The sequence below is a fragment of the Vespa velutina genome, chromosome 10 (assembly GCF_912470025.1).
Source record: "Vespa velutina chromosome 10, iVesVel2.1, whole genome shotgun sequence".
NCBI lineage: Eukaryota > Metazoa > Arthropoda > Insecta > Hymenoptera > Vespidae > Vespa > Vespa velutina.
The window spans coordinates 6,770,923-6,790,891 of record NC_062197.1 but is presented as its reverse complement, the minus strand read 5'-3'; the positions used below and the strand labels follow the sequence as shown (position 1 = coordinate 6,790,891).

The 19,969-nt window shown below is 30.0% G+C and overlaps 1 protein-coding gene and 1 long non-coding RNA gene across 7 annotated transcripts in view; one reads left to right on the top strand and one right to left on the bottom strand.

Annotated features, from left to right (window-relative positions):
• The window catches only part of LOC124951996 (echinoderm microtubule-associated protein-like 2), a 29,005-nt gene extending 21,202 nt beyond the window's left edge, over positions 1-7,803 (top strand). For all 6 annotated transcript variants that reach the window (XM_047501204.1, XM_047501206.1, XM_047501203.1 and 3 more), the window contains 11 exons: positions 1,914-2,219; positions 2,659-2,731; positions 3,274-3,480; positions 3,936-4,173; positions 4,365-4,522; positions 4,611-4,868; positions 4,980-5,117; positions 5,197-5,313; positions 5,951-6,038; positions 6,137-6,363; positions 6,456-7,803. In XM_047501204.1, the coding sequence (XP_047357160.1) occupies positions 1,914-2,219; positions 2,659-2,731; positions 3,274-3,480; positions 3,936-4,173; positions 4,365-4,522; positions 4,611-4,868; positions 4,980-5,117; positions 5,197-5,313; positions 5,951-6,038; positions 6,137-6,363; positions 6,456-6,581 (1,936 nt within the window). In that variant the 3' untranslated portion in view covers positions 6,582-7,803. The remainder of the gene's footprint in view (positions 1-1,913; positions 2,220-2,658; positions 2,732-3,273; positions 3,481-3,935; positions 4,174-4,364; positions 4,523-4,610; positions 4,869-4,979; positions 5,118-5,196; positions 5,314-5,950; positions 6,039-6,136; positions 6,364-6,455) is intronic.
• Positions 7,570-9,832, bottom strand: LOC124951998. The gene is made up of 3 exons (XR_007101793.1): positions 9,323-9,832; positions 8,215-8,228; positions 7,570-8,104 (listed from the first exon to the last, which is right to left on the bottom strand). It is a non-coding gene; the product is annotated as an uncharacterized LOC124951998 (long non-coding RNA).
• Between the last annotated feature and the right edge of the window lie 10,137 nt (positions 9,833-19,969).

The following is a 19,969-nucleotide window of genomic DNA, read 5'->3' as shown; positions in this document are numbered from 1 at the left end:
TTAAATATATTCAAGTGAGGAAAACAAATACTGCATTACTCGAGGTTACGATCGTCGAGACAGAGAGCATTGAGTAAAAGGAAATGGAAAAAAGGAAAATAAAAAAAAAATAACACGAAACAGGAAAAAGGAAGAAAGAGAAAAAAAAAGAAAAAGAAAAAGAAAAAGAGGTGAGAAAAATTTCAAATGAGATCATAATATAAAGACTCGTCGTGACTGCCTATCTTTTTTTATCTAAACGTATATTTAAGTATGTACTTATTTAATCAACTTACATCGTACTTACATCGAAACATTTCTACGTTCATTAATTTACTTGCACAAATTTATTTACAAATTTTTGATAATAATCAAAGCATGTAAATTATTGACTTGTAATTAACTTAGGATCTAACGATTCCCGATCATTAATAATTCGCATTTGTTGTTATTGTTTCTTGTTGTTGTTTTCTTTTCCTTTTTCTTTTCTTTTCTTTTCTTTTTTTTTTTTCTTTCTTTCTTCTTTAACAGGATCAACAAAACACGAATTGTTCGAGAATTTACTGAATAAGCCATTGGTGGTCGGTACGATCGTTATGAAAGATAGAAAGAGGAAGAAGGAGAGAGGGAGGAGAGAGAGAGAGAAAGAGAGAGAGAGAGAGAGAACGAGAGAGAAAGACAGAGAGACGCCTCTCAACGAAACCTAAAGGAGGGGAGAGACTGCGTCATTATGAAAAATCAGGAGTGTTTCTCGATCGCAGTAACGCGCGAGTCGCACGGTCGATCGTTACTTTACAAGTTACCTTTTCGTTCCTACGTACACAAGTATTAATAATAATAATAATAATAATAATAATAATAATAACAATAATAATAATAACAATAACAACAATAATAATAAAAAGAACGCGTCTCGTGTATTTGCGAAATCAAAAAGAAAGGCTCGAAGGACACGTTGAAGAAAGAGCCAGACAGTATATCCTTGTGGTTTCTCTCTCTCTCTCTCTCTCTCTCTCTCTCTCTCTGTATTTATATCTATATCTATATCTATCTCTCTCTTTTTTCCTCTTTCTTTATTTATTTCTCTTCCACGCTCTGTTTTATCGATCAAGGCCTAACAATTTTCAATCAACCGATTCCAGGTAATGATCATCGCGAACTCTCTCATTGTGCCAATCACGAGGAATGTAATTCAATGATAGGATTCAACTCGTTCCTCTCGTGTGTCTATTTTATGAGATTAGAATCGATCGAAATTACGAAATATAACTTTGCTCCATTTTATACATACGTGAGAATCGTATTAGAATGAACAAATATTTGTATGGTAACTAAATAATTCTATAAAAAGTAAAATCGTTGAAGATATATATTTAGTCGAATCGCAAAAAATGTTTTTTGTGTTGTGGTATGAATCGGTTAGGATGACGTAAGTCACACGATGTAATTACAACAACCTGATACCTTTTATACACGTTGATAGATAACACGTGTGTTGGGCACACCTACGCTTTATCGAGCCTCAAATAGGAATACGTTCGTGCGATACATTAGCTCTCTTGGAAATGCAATTTACTATACTTCGAAATTCTGGTAACACGCGAGAACCATTTGAAAAGTGATCGAATTTAATAGCCTTTAATTATTGGTATTATACGATTGGAATGAAACGAGCAATATAATATATCTACGATTAATTTAAAATAAAGAGAAAAGAAGGAAGGGTGAGAGATTATAGCTAAAATTGTATCGCGAAATTTAACGTGAAAGTTAATTTTAAATTGATTAAGATTATTCATTAATTGATTAAAAATTATTTTCCGCTCTCTGATTGATTAATTATAAATCTTTTTTCTTTTCTTTTCTTTTCTTTTCTTTTCTTTTCTTTTCTTTTTTAACATCGATAATAAAATATAAATGTTTGATTTGATTAGTACCAGAGACATGCAGTACAACGAGGAGGAAGGTACCGTTCGTATGTACCTGCGAGGACGACCAGTCGTTCTTTATGTTCCAACATCTATGATAGGTCATTACGATCTTCACAAAGTAACAACACCACCCCAAAGTAAACTCAAATTGGATTGGGTCTATGGATACCGAGGGAGAGATTGTCGTAGCAATTTACATCTACTACCAACTTGCGAGATAGTTTACTTCGTTGCTGCGGTGGTTGTACTTTATAATATGGAAGAGCACAATCAGAGACATTATTTGGGTCATACGGACGACGTCAAGTGGTGAGTTGAAATTCATTTGCATTTGTTATAATATGACCCGAGTTGTCAACAGTCTTGATAAATTGAATTTATCGCTTATTTTGTATTATATCGATCTATATTATATATAATATATGTGTGAAGGCCTTACAAAGTATATATACATACATATACATACATATATATACATACATATATATATATATATATATAATGTGTGTATGTAGGCGCGCGTGCATGTATGTGAGGGCATAGGTATAGGTATATTATATATATATAGTGGTGATTTAAAATTCATTTGCGTTGGTATAATATAGTCCGAGTTGTCAAAAATCTTGACAAATTTAATTTATCACTTTTTTTGGACATATATATATATATATATATATATATATATATATATGTAGGTATGTATGTATGTATATAAGAAATTTAAAAAAATTTCTTTATCGAATTCCAGCATCGCGATACACCCAAATAAACTGGTAGTTGCAACTGGACAAACCTGTGGCCTGGATCGACGTGACGCGTTGGTAAGATATATAGGGTGTCCCGTAAATTTTAGGAACCACTTCGACATTGGATTCTACAGGTAAAAGTAATAAAAAAAAAAAAAAAAAAAAAAAAAAAAGAGAAAAAAAAAGGAAAGTTCATATAAACATACTGCCATATTTGATATGTTTTTATTTTCGAGTTATTATAATATTTCGATTTTCTTCTTTAATACATAAAGTGTACCCGTTTAATCTCATAAGAGATGTATCAAAACGTTCTTCTTCCATATGCGAAAAGACTGAAACGTTTTACAAATTAATTCAACTAATTTAATCTTTCGATAGAATTATTCTAATATAAAAATTGCTATATTATAACTCGAAATGAAGTTCAAACTTTTGTATGAATTTTTTTTATAATTCTCATTTGCCGAATCCAATGTCAAAACGTTTCCTCGAAGCTCCAGGATACCATATCTTTATATTTTTATATATATATATATATAGAAAGAGGAAGAGAGAAAGAATTCTATGAGAATTTAATATAGTGTCTTATTAATAAATAAATACTCTTTCTACAGCCACACATCAGAATATGGAACTCAGTAACCTTGGCTACATTGAGCGTAATTGGTAATGGCGAGTTTGATGGATCGATTTGTTGTTTGTCATTCTCAAAAACTGACGGTGGTAATTATTTATGTGCAATCGACGAAACGTCCGATCATAATATATCGATTTGGGATTGGCAAAAGGGCGATAAGGGATCTAAATTAACGGAAACGAAGGTACTGTCTTTTTACATTTTTATCTATTAAAAAATAAAAATTCGATCAATTTACGATTAATTTTTCGAGTACATATAGAACGTATTAAAAATTCAATTTAAATTTGTCCCTATGCGAGAAAAAAAAAATCGAAAACCATATTGAATTCCCGCGCTTTTGAACTAACCTTAATTACGTAAGGACATTTAATTGATAAATTTATCGAATAAAATTATATGAATATTATTATCTCAATAATATTATTTATGATGAATATTAACAAATTTAATATGCGTTTTCAATGAAAATAATATTGAATTACTCGAAGTGGATTTTTAATTTTTCCTTGCTCTATTTCTTATCTTCTCGAGAGAGCACACGATGAAAGATATATATGTATATATAGCTCATAGAATAAAAAAGGAAATATTATAAAATACCTAAATATATATAGTATAAATGATAATTAATTGTAGTGCTCAGTTGACACGGTTGTCTGCGCTGAATGGCATCCTCTCGAAAGAAATCAAATTGTCTCCTGTGGTAAAGGTCACGTATCATTCTGGTCCTTGGATAATGGCGGTATGCTGTATAAAAGAATGGGTATATTCGAAAGTAGAGAGAAACCGAGATACGTCACGTGTGTCGCTTTCAATCAAAATGGAGATGTACTTACCGGCGACAGTAATGGAAATATTATTGTTTGGGCAAGAGGTATTTTTTTATTTTTTTCTTTATTTTTATTTTATTTTTTATATATATATATACATATGTATTGTATATCCGTATAAATCTATGATATTAAATTTTTGTTATATTTATTTTCTCTTTTCTTTCTTTTTCTTTTATTTTTCTTTTTTCTTTTTTTTTTTTTTCTTTTTTTTTATTTTATTTCATTAATTTAGGTACCAACACTATCTTCAGATTGGTTAGAAATCTTCACGAAGGATCGATATTTTCTATATGTGTTCTTAAGAATGGAAATATTGTTACTGGAGGTGGAAAGGATGGAAGAATATTGCATTTTGATATATCATTAAATCCGACTGGAGAAATAGCACAAGTAAATGAAGATAAATATTTTTATTCTTTTTCCTTTCATTTTTTTTTTTTCTTTTGTGAAGTATATAATATTAATTGTTAATCTATAGATCGAGGATCATTTTGGTGGTATCCGTACCATATCCGAAGGCAGAGGATCGCAATTATTAGTTGGTACGACAAAAAATTGTATTCTCATTGGAGACATGGAAATGGGATTCAATCCAGTGATGTTAGGACATACGGAAGAAGTTTGGGGATTGGCAACTCATCCTACATTGCCTCAATTTGCTACCGCAGGTCATGATAGATTGTTACAAATGTGGGATAGTCTCAGTCATACAGTGGTATGGAGTAAAGATATAGGGGTATGTTCGTAATTCTTTAATATTATATTTTTTGTCTTTACTGTACAGTTTGTTTATTTTTAGATTTTACAGTAATGCTTTCTGAATACTGACTTTGATATTTCTATTCAGGAACAAGCACAAAGCATCGGTTTCTATCCTGAAGGTAACGTTATGGTGGTTGGTTGTGTATCTGGAAAATGGTTGGCCATTGATAGTGAAACGCGTGAACTATATAGTCACCATACAGATGGATCAGAGCCAATTCAAGTTAGTTATTTTTTGACAAATTAAAAAATATCTTCATGAAAGAATTCATTGATAAACATATTTCTCTGTTCTTAAAAAGGTTGTCACATTCTCCCCAAATAGAATTCTCCTTGCTCTTGGTTCAAGAGATAATTATATTTACATATATCAAGTAAGCGAGTATGCTACAAAATATACCAGAGTGGGCAGATGTATGGTATGTTTATTTAAATTTTTTATACTTATTATCGTTAATTGCATATCATTGTATATTGATCATTCAAAATCATATAATTACATTATCTGTTTATATAGCTTGTAAATTTTCTTGCATTACACATAAACATATTCGTTCAAATCACTATCTTAAAAATATTTTATTTAATAGTCGTGTTAAAAAAGCTAAACTAGGCAATTTTGTAATTATACATTAAATTGAACTTAGCTACTTAACATATTTCTTTTCTTCCTGTTTAGCCTAAGCGGATATGAAGGCACGGAGTAAGATTTATATTTGGGTTGCTTCAAAATGAAAAAGATATATATTATGTCAATATAAATTATCTAAGAAAAACACGACTCATATTTAAAATAAATATTATTTGCAAATTTGTAGATAAAATTGCTTCACATAAGCACGTATAGTAGTTTCCGCTTTCACAATACATACGTATCTCAGTTGAAAATACCAAAATACATAATAATAGGAACAGGAACAGTTCATCTATCTTGAAAATATATTTCATTTGATTATTCATGGCAAATGAACAAAATTATAATTTCAAATTTCTTTGTGTTTTTCAAAAATTATTATAATTTATCTTTAAATGAATATGTATCATTGTTTATTTTAGGGACATTCTAGTTTTATAACTCATTTGGATTGGTCAATAGATGGAGAATATTTGCGTAGCAACAGTGGAGATTATGAACTTCTATTTTGTTAGTATAGTAACCTCATCAATAATGTTTCATAATATAATAAATCATAATAAAATGATATATATATATATTTATAATATTTATGAATTATATTGTAGGGAATCCTGGTATTTGTCGTCAAATACCTCAACCATCTAATTTTAAAGATATTAAATGGGTAACTCAAACCTGCATAATATCTTTTAAGACAATTGGTATTTGGCCAGAAGGTGCAGATGGCACGGATATAAATTGTTGTTGCTGCAGTGAAGATGAAAAACTTCTTGCTACGGGAGATGACTTTGGAAAAATCAAATTATTTTCGCATCCTGCATGTCAACCAAAGGTAATTTATAAAATAATAATTACTGTAAAAGTCATATATATTATGTATATATATGAAACATATTAAAATCTTTTAAATACGTTTGTTTTTAGTCATTATGTCATAGCTATGGTGGTCACTCCAGTCATGTGACAAATATATCGTTCCTTCAAGATGATACTAGACTGGTGTCAACAGGTGGAAATGATACCAGTGTTCTCCAATGGATAGTAAATTAACTTATGATTTAGAACAAAGAGAAGATAACATCTATTCTAATCAATAGGACATATTTTTACATATATTTTCAAAGTGCACTTTGTCAACACGTAGCGAGCTTATTTATAAAATAACATGAACAAGAGAACAATGAAAATGCCATTATTATTGCAAAAGCGATTTGTGATTAACGAAATGGTACAGTATGCATCTACATTTAACATGGAAAGAGATACATATATTATTAATGAATTAAGAAATGTGGTAATTTTATGATTACTCTCTTTTATGTAGCACATTTAATATTAATGTTTCAATGTTTGTCAAAAATCAAAAATTTAACTCATGGACATTCCGTGTATGATTGAATATTACGTAATTGTTGTTTGATGAATGTTAACCGTACTGTACATGTACTTTATATTTCTACGCATTATAATATATGTCAAATTGCATTGTTCCTAATGATGTAGGAGACGATTGATAATCCAAAGAAAAAAAAAGGCAAAAGATATGGAATGTCCTTATTAAAAAGAAGGAATAAGTTCAAACTCATAGAAGCTCGTAACGTAAAATATACCGTGCATACTATATTATGCCGTCCATTAGAAAGTATATTGTACAATATGCGATTTTAATACGCATTTGTTTCAAGCAGCAGGGTTTTTGGATCTAATCTGTGCAAATCAAATTCACCAATTGATTATTTTTAATATTATTCTTATTATTATTTTTATTATTATTATTATTATTATTATTATTATTATTATTATTATTATTATTATTATTTTATATTCATCAAATATTTCATTACAATTCAAATAAGACATGATTTGCACTGTATTTGTTCACAATAGTCCTCAGTGTGTTTACATAAAAATTTAATTGCAAGGCAGTATCTGCCATTGGATATACTTTTTGACAATAATATCATGTGCAAGTAAAATGCAAAAAAAAAAAGGATATTTCTTTATAATGTGTATATACAGTAAGATCTTCTAAAGGAGTTTACGCTTTTTGACCTTCTTTTGGCATTTTATATGATTTTTTGGTATGAACTCTTTTACCAAAGTCTAAGAATGAAAGATACAAAATCTAAGAAAGCATGGAGAATCAATCTATTTTCACTCATTGTCACCTTGTAAAATATATCTCTATTTTATTTATATTACACCACAAATGCATACACATATATGTAACATTAACGTATAATAAATGCTCCCTAAGGCAATATTTTCTTTACAGAATTGTTACCGCAAGATATATACCAATGATACAATTTATTTTTATTAAATTTATAAAAAAATAAAAATCCAAGGTACATTTACAATTACAAAAGTATAACAAAAGAAATGGTCAAGGTTGTGTAAGAATTAAAGCATAGCCTATCTGACGTAACAGTTCTTCCTGTTCGATGAATTCTTTCTCAAAGAGTTGTCTTAAATACAATCTTTTCCTGGCCATCATCTCACGTCGAGTTTCTTTACGTTCATACTTCTTATTTTTTAATTGTTGATTATCCATTTCGTATTTTTCTATTATTCTAAAAGAAAAGAAAAAAAAAAAAAAGGTATAATAAAGTAATCACAGAAAATAATTATATATCTCAATAATTATTAAAAAGAAAATAGAAATAACTTCAATATTTTGTACCTTCGACGAGTAATCTGTAAAAAAATATTTTGAAGACATATATGAATGAATAATTGTTTCAAATATCCTGAATGCATTAGTTTATTGATGCAATGTTAATGTAATATTAACGATATAAAATAACGCGAATGATATAATATTATAGAATTTCAAAATTTTTAAACTGTGCTGTATATTAAAAATTTTTTTAAAGATTTTTTTATAAATAAGAGAGAGAGAGAGAGAGAGAGAGAGAGAGAGAGAGAAGAGAGAAAATCGAAGCTATTGGAAAAGAAAAAAAGAAAAAGAATATGTAAATAAAATGTGAATTCGCGTGTCACCGTCTCAACAAGCGGTTAACGTTCTGTTACCACTTGACCGTTCGATTGGCTGAGTCATTCATTATAATTAATTGTCCCTATCGTCTACATTACCAATATAATTCTGTCACGCGCGATTTTATTAGGCGAATCTTTTATACTGTAAAACTATTATTTTGCATTTCGCGGAATATATAATCTAATCGTTGAAGTTGTTGCAAATGACTCTTTCTGACAAACAAGTCATTTGACCATTGATAACAAAATTTTATATATATATATATATATATATATATATATATATATATATATATGTATATTCATTGGAGATAAAAATTAATCAAATGATTATTTTTATCGAAAATGATCTCTCTCTTTTTCTTTCTTTCTTTCTCTCTCTCTCTTTCTCTGTCATTCGTATCGTATCGTATCGTATCAAGCAAGTATAATTCACAGAGATCAAAAAGGATTATTTTCGAATACAAAAGTTTAAAAAGTGCGCCGTAACGTCGTTAGTCAAAATCAAGTTTATAAACATAACAGTCAAAAATAACATATTCTATTTTTCCGTTATATCTAAAAATAAAAAAAAAAAAAAATTAAAATTCGTTCCTCGAAGCGTTAAATTATATAATACATATATATATATATATATATATATCCCGTATGGATCTGTAATAGAATATATAAATAAGTTTTATTATATTATTCTACGAGAATAATAAGATAAGATTATTCATTTTATTTTCGCGATTGACATATGAAAAAGATCGAATATAACCAAACAATGTATCAATTTGACGTCATACCTCAACACCAAGGGCGAACCGTATAAGAAAATACGTGATGATAACGAGAAACAGAGAAACACATTACGTTCTTGGGTTCGAGATAACCGGGAAGTTCGATTTAACGTTTGAGTTTCTACGAGGACGATAAGAAAAGCTTCTTGCAAGAGAATAAACCGGTCGGTCCAGGGAGATCGTTGAAAGGAAAAGTCTTCTTTTTTTTTTTTTTTCTTTTTTTTTTTTACAAAAAGAAGACTCTCTCTCTCTCTCTCTCTCTATATATATATATATATATATATATATATATATATATGTACGTACACGTCGAAAGTCATTCGAACTTTACGAAAACTCTCATTTTCGCTACTATCTAAGATTAATCATGAACAAAGAGAAAGAGAGAGAGAGAGAGAGAGAGAAAGAGAGAGAGAGAGTTACAATGAACACGAAAGTGAGAAAGAAAGAGAGAAGGTACGAAGCAACGAGTAATCCAGGGAAAGTGCTGTCCTACTTGCGCACCGTTCACTGTTACCATCGTTCTTCTACTAGCTACGACGATCATCATCGATATTATTATACTTAACGATAAAAAGGAACGTTCATAGAGCGTCTTTGTACTGGTCAACCTCCATGGACACTACAAGACTTTGTAGAAAAATCGTTTAGGATTCTAGAATTCAATTTTTCTTATCTATAAGCGTAAGTAGTGTGCATGCGTTTATATATATATATATATATATATATATATATATATATATATATATATATATATATATATATATGTATATATACTCACACATATGTATACAGTGGGAATTCAAGTATTCGTAGAGTAAGAATATGATAATATATTCGTACTATACGAATACTTAAGTCCACTCTTTGTGTATGTGTATGTCTGTATGTATTTATATTTAAAATAATGATAATAATACACGATGCATGAATTTCACAAATATTTTTATCGTTTTCGTATTATCTTAGTATTGATATTAACGATATTTACGTTTATACTATATCAAATAATATAGTAATATATGTATATATATATGTGTGTGTGTGTGTGTGTGTGTCAATCATAATAACTGAATAAGGTTAGGAAATTTTTTTGTCTTTTTTTTTTTTTTTAATATAGAATAATGACGAAAAAATCTTTCGAGTCATAAATTAAGCATAGATTAAACGCATACTAATAGACGATTATGAAAGTGGCTTAAGTCTTATAACTCTCGTAAATAAAATCTCATAGGACGTATACAGGTTTTTTCTTTTTTTTTTTCTTTTTTTTTTTTTTATTATTATTATTATTATTATTATTATTATTATTATTATTTAGACGTGCTCAGATCACACAAAATATCTCTCGTGTATTAATATTGTACATATATAAATACTATAATAAATATGTAAATATTAAATACATATATATATATATATATATATATATATATATATATACTATAATATTGAATATATATACAAAATATAAATATTATCGTATAAACATATAGAGATATATACTGTATTATATTCGATAAGATTCGACTTATTTCCGGGCTACAACATTTGATATCACGAAAGATTCAGAAAAAGCTTGTGTATGGCTTTATGTAATCAAGCGTATAACATTCATGTCGCAAGGTTTCATGAATGAAACTTGCTTCTGCAACGTGGAAACGCGTCCTCGAAAATGTTGTCGTCGTTGTCGTCGTCGTCGTCGTCGTCGTTGTCTTTGTCTTTCATAAGTCTCTCATAAACTCTCTAACGAGTTTAAACGTATTCCTTCTAATGAGCACATTTCGCAGCAAACGAATACTTATAATGAAAGATCGTAAAATATTAACAAAAGAATCGTATGAAAAATCTCACAGAATAATTATCTCCAAATGCATTATTATTAAATATTATGATCGATAACAATCGTTTCTTTCATTTTTATAATATCATTATAATATCAATATGTCTTTATCAATAAATTAAATAATTATTCTCTATTTATCAACATTAATTTTGAAACATATCTTAAAGTATATCTTTAAAAATTATATAAGATATGATATAAAAGAAAAGAATAAAAAAATATATATATGTATATATATATATATATATATATATATATATATATATACAAATCATTTGTATATATACATATATGTAATTATATAAACAAAAACAAGGATATCGTCGAAAAGGTCGTCACGAATAAAGAGAAAGAGGAGAATCCTTTAATGAAAGAAACAGCGCAATGGGTCTTTACATTAAACAGGGTTGGGTGGTGTTAGGAGGCGGGTAGATGACGAGGGGAAAGGGGAAGAGATCCAATTAGAAGAAATCTTCGATAGAGTATGGGGAGAAATATAAATTGTATGTGGTCTACCAACCACTGTGACGTGATACCAGGCGACGCCCTTAAAACTGAGTTGGGGAGATACACGAGAAAGAAAGAAAGAAAGAAAGAAAGAAAGAAAGAAAGAAAGAAATAGAAAAAGGGAGAAAGAGTGAGAGAGAGAAAGAAAGAGAAAGAAAACGATAGAAAAAGAAAAAGGAAGAAAATGAGAGAGAGAGAGAGAGAGAGAGAGAGAGAGAAAGAGAAAAAGAGAGAAAATGAAAGAGAAAGAAAGAGAGAAAAAAGGAGAGAGAAAGAAAGAGAGAGATGCATGGATAAAAAAGGGAGGGGGAAAGGATCGAGATCGAAGGATGAAAACGAGAAAGAGGAGATGAAAGAGAGAGAGAGATAGAGAGAGAGAGAGAGAGAGAGAGAGAGAGAGAGAGTGAAAGGAGAGAGAAAGATGTGTGGGGAGAGGGAGTGGTAGGAGGATGAAGAAGGAGAGTGTGGTAGAGTGGGGTGAGGTGGGGGGGAAATATAAAAATGGAGGAAAAAGAAAAAGGACACTCTTGGCTTCAAATCAAGGACCAGACGAACCGGTCTACCCCTCTGCGAGATGCGTCTAATTTTTTTTATCTTGTTTTTTACCACGGTCACCGCCTTTCTTTTTCCTCGAGCCAGTGGTGCGCCCTTCCCTCACTCCCTACGTGCTTCCCTCCCTTCCCTTCTCCCTCATCACCCTTCACCCTCCTTCCCACTACCCCTTCTCCTTCCCCTTGCTCCTCTTCCTTCTCCTCTCTCGTTCTTCTCTCAAGACCTTACGTTTATACACGGCGTGATCCTCGCAGGTGTCCAATGAGGGCTGCCCAAAAATGTCCTGAGGAGAGTTTAAATCTCACGACCCCCGCAAGTTCTTCGTTTCTATTATATACAGCTCTATATATGTACGTATATATTATATAGATTATTGCTATATGGATATATACTATATACATTATATAGATAAATGTATATATATATATATATATATATATATATATATATATATATATATATATTATATACAGTGTAGTTATATATATAGACGTATATTATACGTATACGACGCTATAGTTATATGTAATGTAATACGTATGTAGATATGTAAGATTTATATGGTACAAATATGTTAATATATACACAACGTGGTGCTTTATGTAAACTAGCTATATACATGTATGTACTGATATATATGATATTTATATATATATATATATATATATATATTTAGCTGAACGATATATAGAACGTATTACATATAATCATATAAATATATTAGAATATATTTGTATATAACTTTATAGTTTTGTTCATATATATTATATACACTACATATATGTACATACGTAATTACGTATGTCCATTGAATGCTATGCCTCTCTTGATATATATGTATTATTCATATATATATATATATATATATATTTTAATCAACTTTTGATTCAGATATCGTCGATAAAAATCTTGCCTATACTACATAGATCTTTTTAATTTAGTCTTTTTTCTTTTCCATTTTTTTTTTTTTCTTTTTAGATATTAATACTAAGAAACTATATACCATAACATTTCCCTATATATTTCGCGAGAATAATATTTTATTTTTAATCCTTCTTTTTTTTTTTGTATGGACCAGATTGACAGCATCGTCCGAGGTGAGAAAGTTCAAGGTGACTCGACATTTATTCAAGATCACCGACCCCTCCTTCTCGTTCATCGGCCACGATACATTTTGTAAATATCTTTCCTAAGCTAAAGAGAATGAGAAAGAGAGATAAAGAATGAGAAAAAGAGAGAGAGAGAGAGAGAGAGAGAGAGAGAGAGAGTGATGAGAGGGAGGGCAGAGAAAGAGAAAGAGAGAGAAGGAAATCACACGGCAATACGGACATTACGAGAAGAATACTTAAGGAGGTGCATTGCTGCACGGCTTCCCGATTCGAATGCAAAGACAGAAAGGTGCGTCGTGGTTGGACTGAAAGACCTTCTCCTTTTTCTTATACTTCTTATCTTTCTCTTTCCCTCTTACCTCCTACTCTTTTCCTCTTTTTTTTTCTCTCATTCTATTTCTCTCTCTCTCTCTCTCTCTCTCTCTCTCTCTTTTTCTCTCTTTCCCTCCTTTTTCTTTCTTTCTTTCTCTTTCTTTCCCTCTCTTTCTTCCTCTTTCTCTCTCTCTCTCTCTCTCTCTTTCTTTCTAAGCAAGCTTTTCCTTCTTCTCCTCCTCCTCTCTCGCCTAGGAGCATAAAAAAAAGTTTTATTCGATTATTCGAACGGCAAAGACGCTTCTCAGCGTTCGAATGCGTTCACGTCAGACGGGAATAGCATTCACCGAACTCCCTTGAATTCCGATTCTAGGAAAGGATCTCGCTTACGAATTCGCGAGCACCTCTTAAGGGGACGTTACAAAAATCTTAGATACCACGTAAGTAGGTATATATTTACGTTTAGATTCATCCGACGAGATATACATTTTTATATCGTACTTTATAAGTTTTTCGTCGACGCTTCGTATTTTCTTTTTCTTTTTTGTTTTTTATTTGTTTGTTTGTTTGTTTGTTTTTTTCTATCTTAAAACGAACTAAAAGAGTTCGCAATGATATTATTGTATTTATTTCTCTAGCGTATAAAAGATAATTATGTCGATGTAACGCTATGTAATATTTTGTCATGGCATATTATTATTGAAAAATATTCATTTATAGGAATGAAGTACCGGTATATTTCAATCTTAACGACAATTGATTTTACGATGAAACGTTGAAAAAAAGAGTGAAATAAATGGAAATACATTCAATAATTTTTTTAATTAGATCAAAATTAAAAGAGGGCTAAAGTCGTTGATCTTTTTCTTTTCTTTTCTTTTTTCTTTTTTTATTTTGATCGGTTTCCTTGTTATTTCTCTTTTTTTCTTCCCTCCCTCCCCCCTCCCCCGCCAAACACCACCCCCGATGAATCGAGTTTGCATCAATGATCATAAATCGTTCCTTCAACAATTCTACGTGTTGTCATATGTTCGCGCTTATTATCAAACAACACGGAAGTTACTTCCTGTCCCTCCTTTCGAATGCTTCCTTCCGTTCCGGGATTATTATTCGAAGAGTCGTGAGCACGGCGAAATCGTACGCGGAAAATATTCTCCTCTTTCGCTTCGTATGTCGTGTCTCTTGCTTGCCGATATTTATCCAGCTTATTATAATAACGCGACACGAGCATACAACACACGATCATAATTCACGATCGACCGCGCTCTCAACATCGTCGTCGTCGTAGTCGCCGTCGTAGTCGTCGTCGTCGTCCTCGTCGTTGTCGTCGTCGTCGTCGTCGTTGTCGCCGTCGTTCTCGTCGTCGTCGTCGTCGTTGTTTTTGTTGTTGTTTCGTCGTCGTCTTTCTCGTCGTCGTCGTCGTCGTCATCGTTTGAGATTACCATCGCAATGATGTAATTGTGTAATCTAGAGAAATACGAGATATTTACTTTAATTTTTTCGTCATTAGGTCTAACGAAAAGATTTGTCCATTTTTGAACGTAAAAATGAAATTTAATTTTTTATTAATATTTAATTAATAATACAATTCCCATTGATATTAACAATTTCTTTTCGCATTAAGAAAAACTTGGAATTTATTTTGCGATAAAAATAATTTAATGTCGTTTGAGATTATCGATTGCAATGATGTAATTGTGTAACCTCGAGAAAGACGAGATATTTATTTTAATATTTTCGTTATTAAGTCTAACGAAAACTTCTGTCCATTATTGGACGAAAAAAAAAAAAAAAAAAAAAAAAAAAAGAAAAAAAAGAGAAAAAAAATTTTACTTTTTATTAATATGTAATTAATAAATTTAATTTCCATTGATATTTTATTAACTATTTAATCTCATATTGATAAAAACATTGAAATTCCATTACGATCAAATAATTCGTTCTTTCAAAGAACTATACGACAGTTATAATATTTATATATTAATATATATAATATATACATAATATATGTATATAGTAATAGTTACAATAATAAAAGTTTACGATCTGTGCAATGTACAGTGGAAAAAAAAAAAAAAAAAAAAAAAAAAGAAAAAAAAGAAAAGTAAAAAAGAAAAAAGAAAAAAGAAAAAAGAAAAAAAACGAAACAGAGAAAGATATATTTGAGCTCTTAAAAAAAAAAGTATGTATTTGCTAATCTCATTTGTTTTATTGCAGAAACCATAGAAAAATGTCGTTACTTCGTTTTTTTTTTTTTTTTTATCTGTCTTCGTCTCTTTTTCTAACGCACGCATAAAATTCTCCGAAAGTCTCGTAACGATTACGTAAACTTCGATCGATTCAACTCTGCTAAACGATTTCCTCGCTTTTATGGAAAGTCGCATTAATGTCTCTCTCCTCTCTCTCTCTCTTTCTCTCTCCTCTCTCTCTTTCTCTCTCTCTCTTTCTCTCTCTCTGTCTGTCTTTCTTGATTGGAAAGATCGACGATCTCTGTTATTCGACAAAAGTGGTATGCACGTCCGTCTTGAGAAAGAACGAATCCTTCAAACCTGTCACACCTGTTATCGCCACTTAATAGACTTTCACTTTGAGTCTTGGTGAGCTTCACTTCGTGGAATTTACCAATCGAAATAAAAAACGCAAATCTCAATGTTCACGTAGACACTTTTTCGTTGGAAAAATGATCGAACGATTAATTTCTTCGTTTATAGATAAGTACACGTGAATATTTGATGAAAAGAGAAAATTTTTTATTCATTAACTCTTACGAATTAGAATTTTTCTTTCCTTGTTTTTCCTTTTTCTTTTTTCTTTCTTTTTGTTCCTTTTCTTTTTTTTCTTTTTTCTTTTTTTTTTTTTCAAACATCTTCTAAAGATCCCTCGAACAAAATCCTTTCGAGTTTCAAGACGATAAACGTCGAGCAAATTCGTCGAAGGAAATTCGAGCTTGAAACCACGCAACCCCCTGAACAACGAGAAAGAAAGAAGGAACGATATGAAAGGAGAGAAAGAGAAAGAAAGAGAGAAAGAAAAGAAGAAGAAAAAAAAAAAGAAAAAAAAAAAAAAAAAGAAATGAATGACGGAGTTCGTGCACTCTTAAGAGAGGGTCGTGCGATCGAATATACTCTTATCGTTCACGGTAGAAACGCCGTAGCAATTTATTCCAATTTAAGAGCCCGTATTTTAGCAACACGCGACCGAGCTCGTCCGGTAATAATAATAAAAGAACGAGAGAAGCCATCGTCGATGGATAAACTCATGGAAGGGTTAGGGCCCGAGAAAGAGAAAATTTCTAAATCATATTGACCAGAGTAATCGTGTGCTCGTTTCTTTTCGATTATATATGTGTGTATATATATATGTATGTATGTATATATGTATATACGTATGTATGTATGTACGTATCCATGTACATACGCATGTATGTATGTACGGATATGTTCATCGTTAAATATACGGGCAATAATGATATAATAATGCAAATAAGATTTTACACTTCTATCAAACTTCTCCTCGTCCAGATATTAATCTTTTTATCTGCCTATATATTTCTTTTGATTGTCATGTTATTAACATTGAAATATTAATCAAAATGATAAGTTAAATGAATAAGCGATCCTATCTACGAGTAAGCCTAGGTAATGTTAATGATTTTGTTTTTTCTTTTTTTTCTTCTTCTTTCTTTTTCTTTTATAACGAATTCATCGATGATTCATAACGGATGCCAATAAATAAAATAATTTAATGATTTTTTCCAAAGCAAGTAATCTAATAATATAATTCCTCGATAATTTATAAATTATTGAAAAATGAAAAATAATTCAATGATATACTACGATTAGGATCTATTCTATGTAACTATATTTATGAAAAACTGTTTTATGGCGTTTACGTGGAATAATTCGTGTCAATGATTCCAACGACCTTTCTCTATGGAGATAGTTCTCACTAATGATATAGTTTTATAATATAAATTACTTTTTAAATATCTTTTCTCCTCCTCTTGCTCCTCCTCCTCCTTATTCTTTTTCTTCTTCTTCTTCTTCTTCTTCTTCTTTTTCCTATAAAATGATCTTGGATATTACACGGATCGATGAAAATCGACTTTCAAGGACTTTTAAATACCGGATCGAATAAACGAAAGAGGTGGAAGACAGGCCAGAGTAAAGCGAAACTGTGGTAGCGAACTCGTTCGCGGTTCCCCGCTCGAAAATGTCCGCGATGTAACGAAAGCGAAATAAAGGAGTATAAGAAAAGAAAAGAAAAAACGAAGAAAAAAAAGAGAAAGAAAAAAAAGAAAAAAAAAAGGACAAAAAAAGAAAAAGGAGAGAGAAAAGGAATAAAAATAAAAAAGAAAAGAATCCCGCGGAACGTGGCATTGCGGAGAGCTGCGAGAGAAGAAGAAGGAGGAAGAGGAGGAGGAGGAGGAGGAGGAGGAGGAGGAGGAGGAGGAAGAGAAGAAGTAAGAGTCGTAAAACGGGTTCTCTTCTGGCCCTCGGGGGTCGTCCCTCCCTCGATTTCGCCTTTTTCGTTAGGTCCTTCTTCTTTTTATTTTGTTTCTTCTTCTTCTTCATCTTCTTCTTCTTCTTCTTCTTCTTCTTTCTTTTCTTTTTCTTTTTCTTCTTCTTCTTCTTCTTTCTTTTCTTTTTCTTCTTCTTTCTTCTCTTTTTCTTTTCTTCTTCTTCTGCTTCTTCTTTCTTTTCTTTTTCTTTTTCTTTTTCTTTTTCTTTTTCTTTTTCTTTTTCTTTTTCTTTTTCTTTTTCTTTTTCTTTTTCTTTTTCTTTTTCTTTTTCTTTTTCTTTTTCTTGTTCTTTTTCTTTTCCTTCGTCGATCGTACGTATTAAAAGGCAAAAAGAAAATTGTAAATTTCTCGTAAATTTTTCTCAAGTCATCTCTTAATATTTATATCATTCATTTCTACATTTTATATAGTCTTATAAACGTGTAACATGATTTATCTCTTTATGACATTTACTACGAATAAAATGGATTCAATGATTTCGCGAACGTAAAGTACGTCAATGATTTACGATAATGTCTAAATATATGTAACCGATTAAATATCTTACATTTGTGTAAGAGTTGTTATATATATGGATCTATGCGTAACAAGTTCGTTAATTATTTGATCTAGAATTTTTTATCAAATTTTTTTGAGATTTTTCGAGAACTTCAATTGACGAAATTCATTTTATTCGTTGAAAGTATTTCGTCGTAGACAAGAGTTTCGATAATCGAAGCTTCTTTTGATTTTTCGATTTTTTTGATATTTCTTCTTCTTTTTTTGTTTCTTTTTTTTCTTTTTTTTTTTTTTTTTTTTTTTTTTTTTTTTATATATATATATATAAAATTGTTCTACTCGTAAAGAAAATGTATTTTGTAAGTAATTGACGAACGTTGCTTTCATACACTTTATATTATAAATTTTTTATTATTATAGAACGATAATCATTGATTAAAAATTATTTTTCGTAGACTCATAAACCATTGAATCTCTTCGTTAGAAAACAAAATCATTGCTGAACTACTGAATGATTAAGTTTTAAATATCAGTGAATCGTTTTAATTGCACACATGCTGTGTCTCTTATCGACGAGCTACAGGATGAGCCAAAAGTTTTTACATGATGTAAAATATTGATCACTTCTTTTCGAAATTTTTTTTTTAGTATGTATTTAATTTTAACAACGTGAAATATTAAACGAATTAACTGGGCTTCTGTAGTTTTACGATCCGAAGAAAAAAAAAAGGAAGCCTAAAAATTAGCCTAAAAGATATCGAGAAAGAGTAAAAATCTCGATTTCTTTCTTTCTTTTTTTCTTTTTTATTTTATTTCTTTTTTTTTTTTTTTTATCGTCACCAAAGAACTTTCTGCTCACCCTATACTTTGTAGATGTACTTTAAATCATTGAATTGTTTTATTATAGAACGAAAATCCGTAAATACAGATCCTTAAAAATAATATCATTAACTAAACAATTCCATCACAATTATTAAATCACTTATCGTGTTTTACTTATCAAAAAAAAAAAAAAAAAAAAAAAAAAAAGGAATTATTAAAATTAACAGAAACAAACATTAATATCAAATCGTACAATGTAACAATAAAAACATAATTACAATTGATAATGAAATATACAAATTATAATTGTTAATCATTGATCGAATGAAATATTGATCAGTATTCATATTTTCTAAGATTATTTGAAAAATTATTCCTGGCTTGTCTTTTTTTCCTTTGCTATGTGTTCGTGACTGAAATTTATATGTTATAAAAAAAAAAAAAAAAAAAAAAAAAAAAAAAAAAAAAAAAAGAAAAGAAAAATA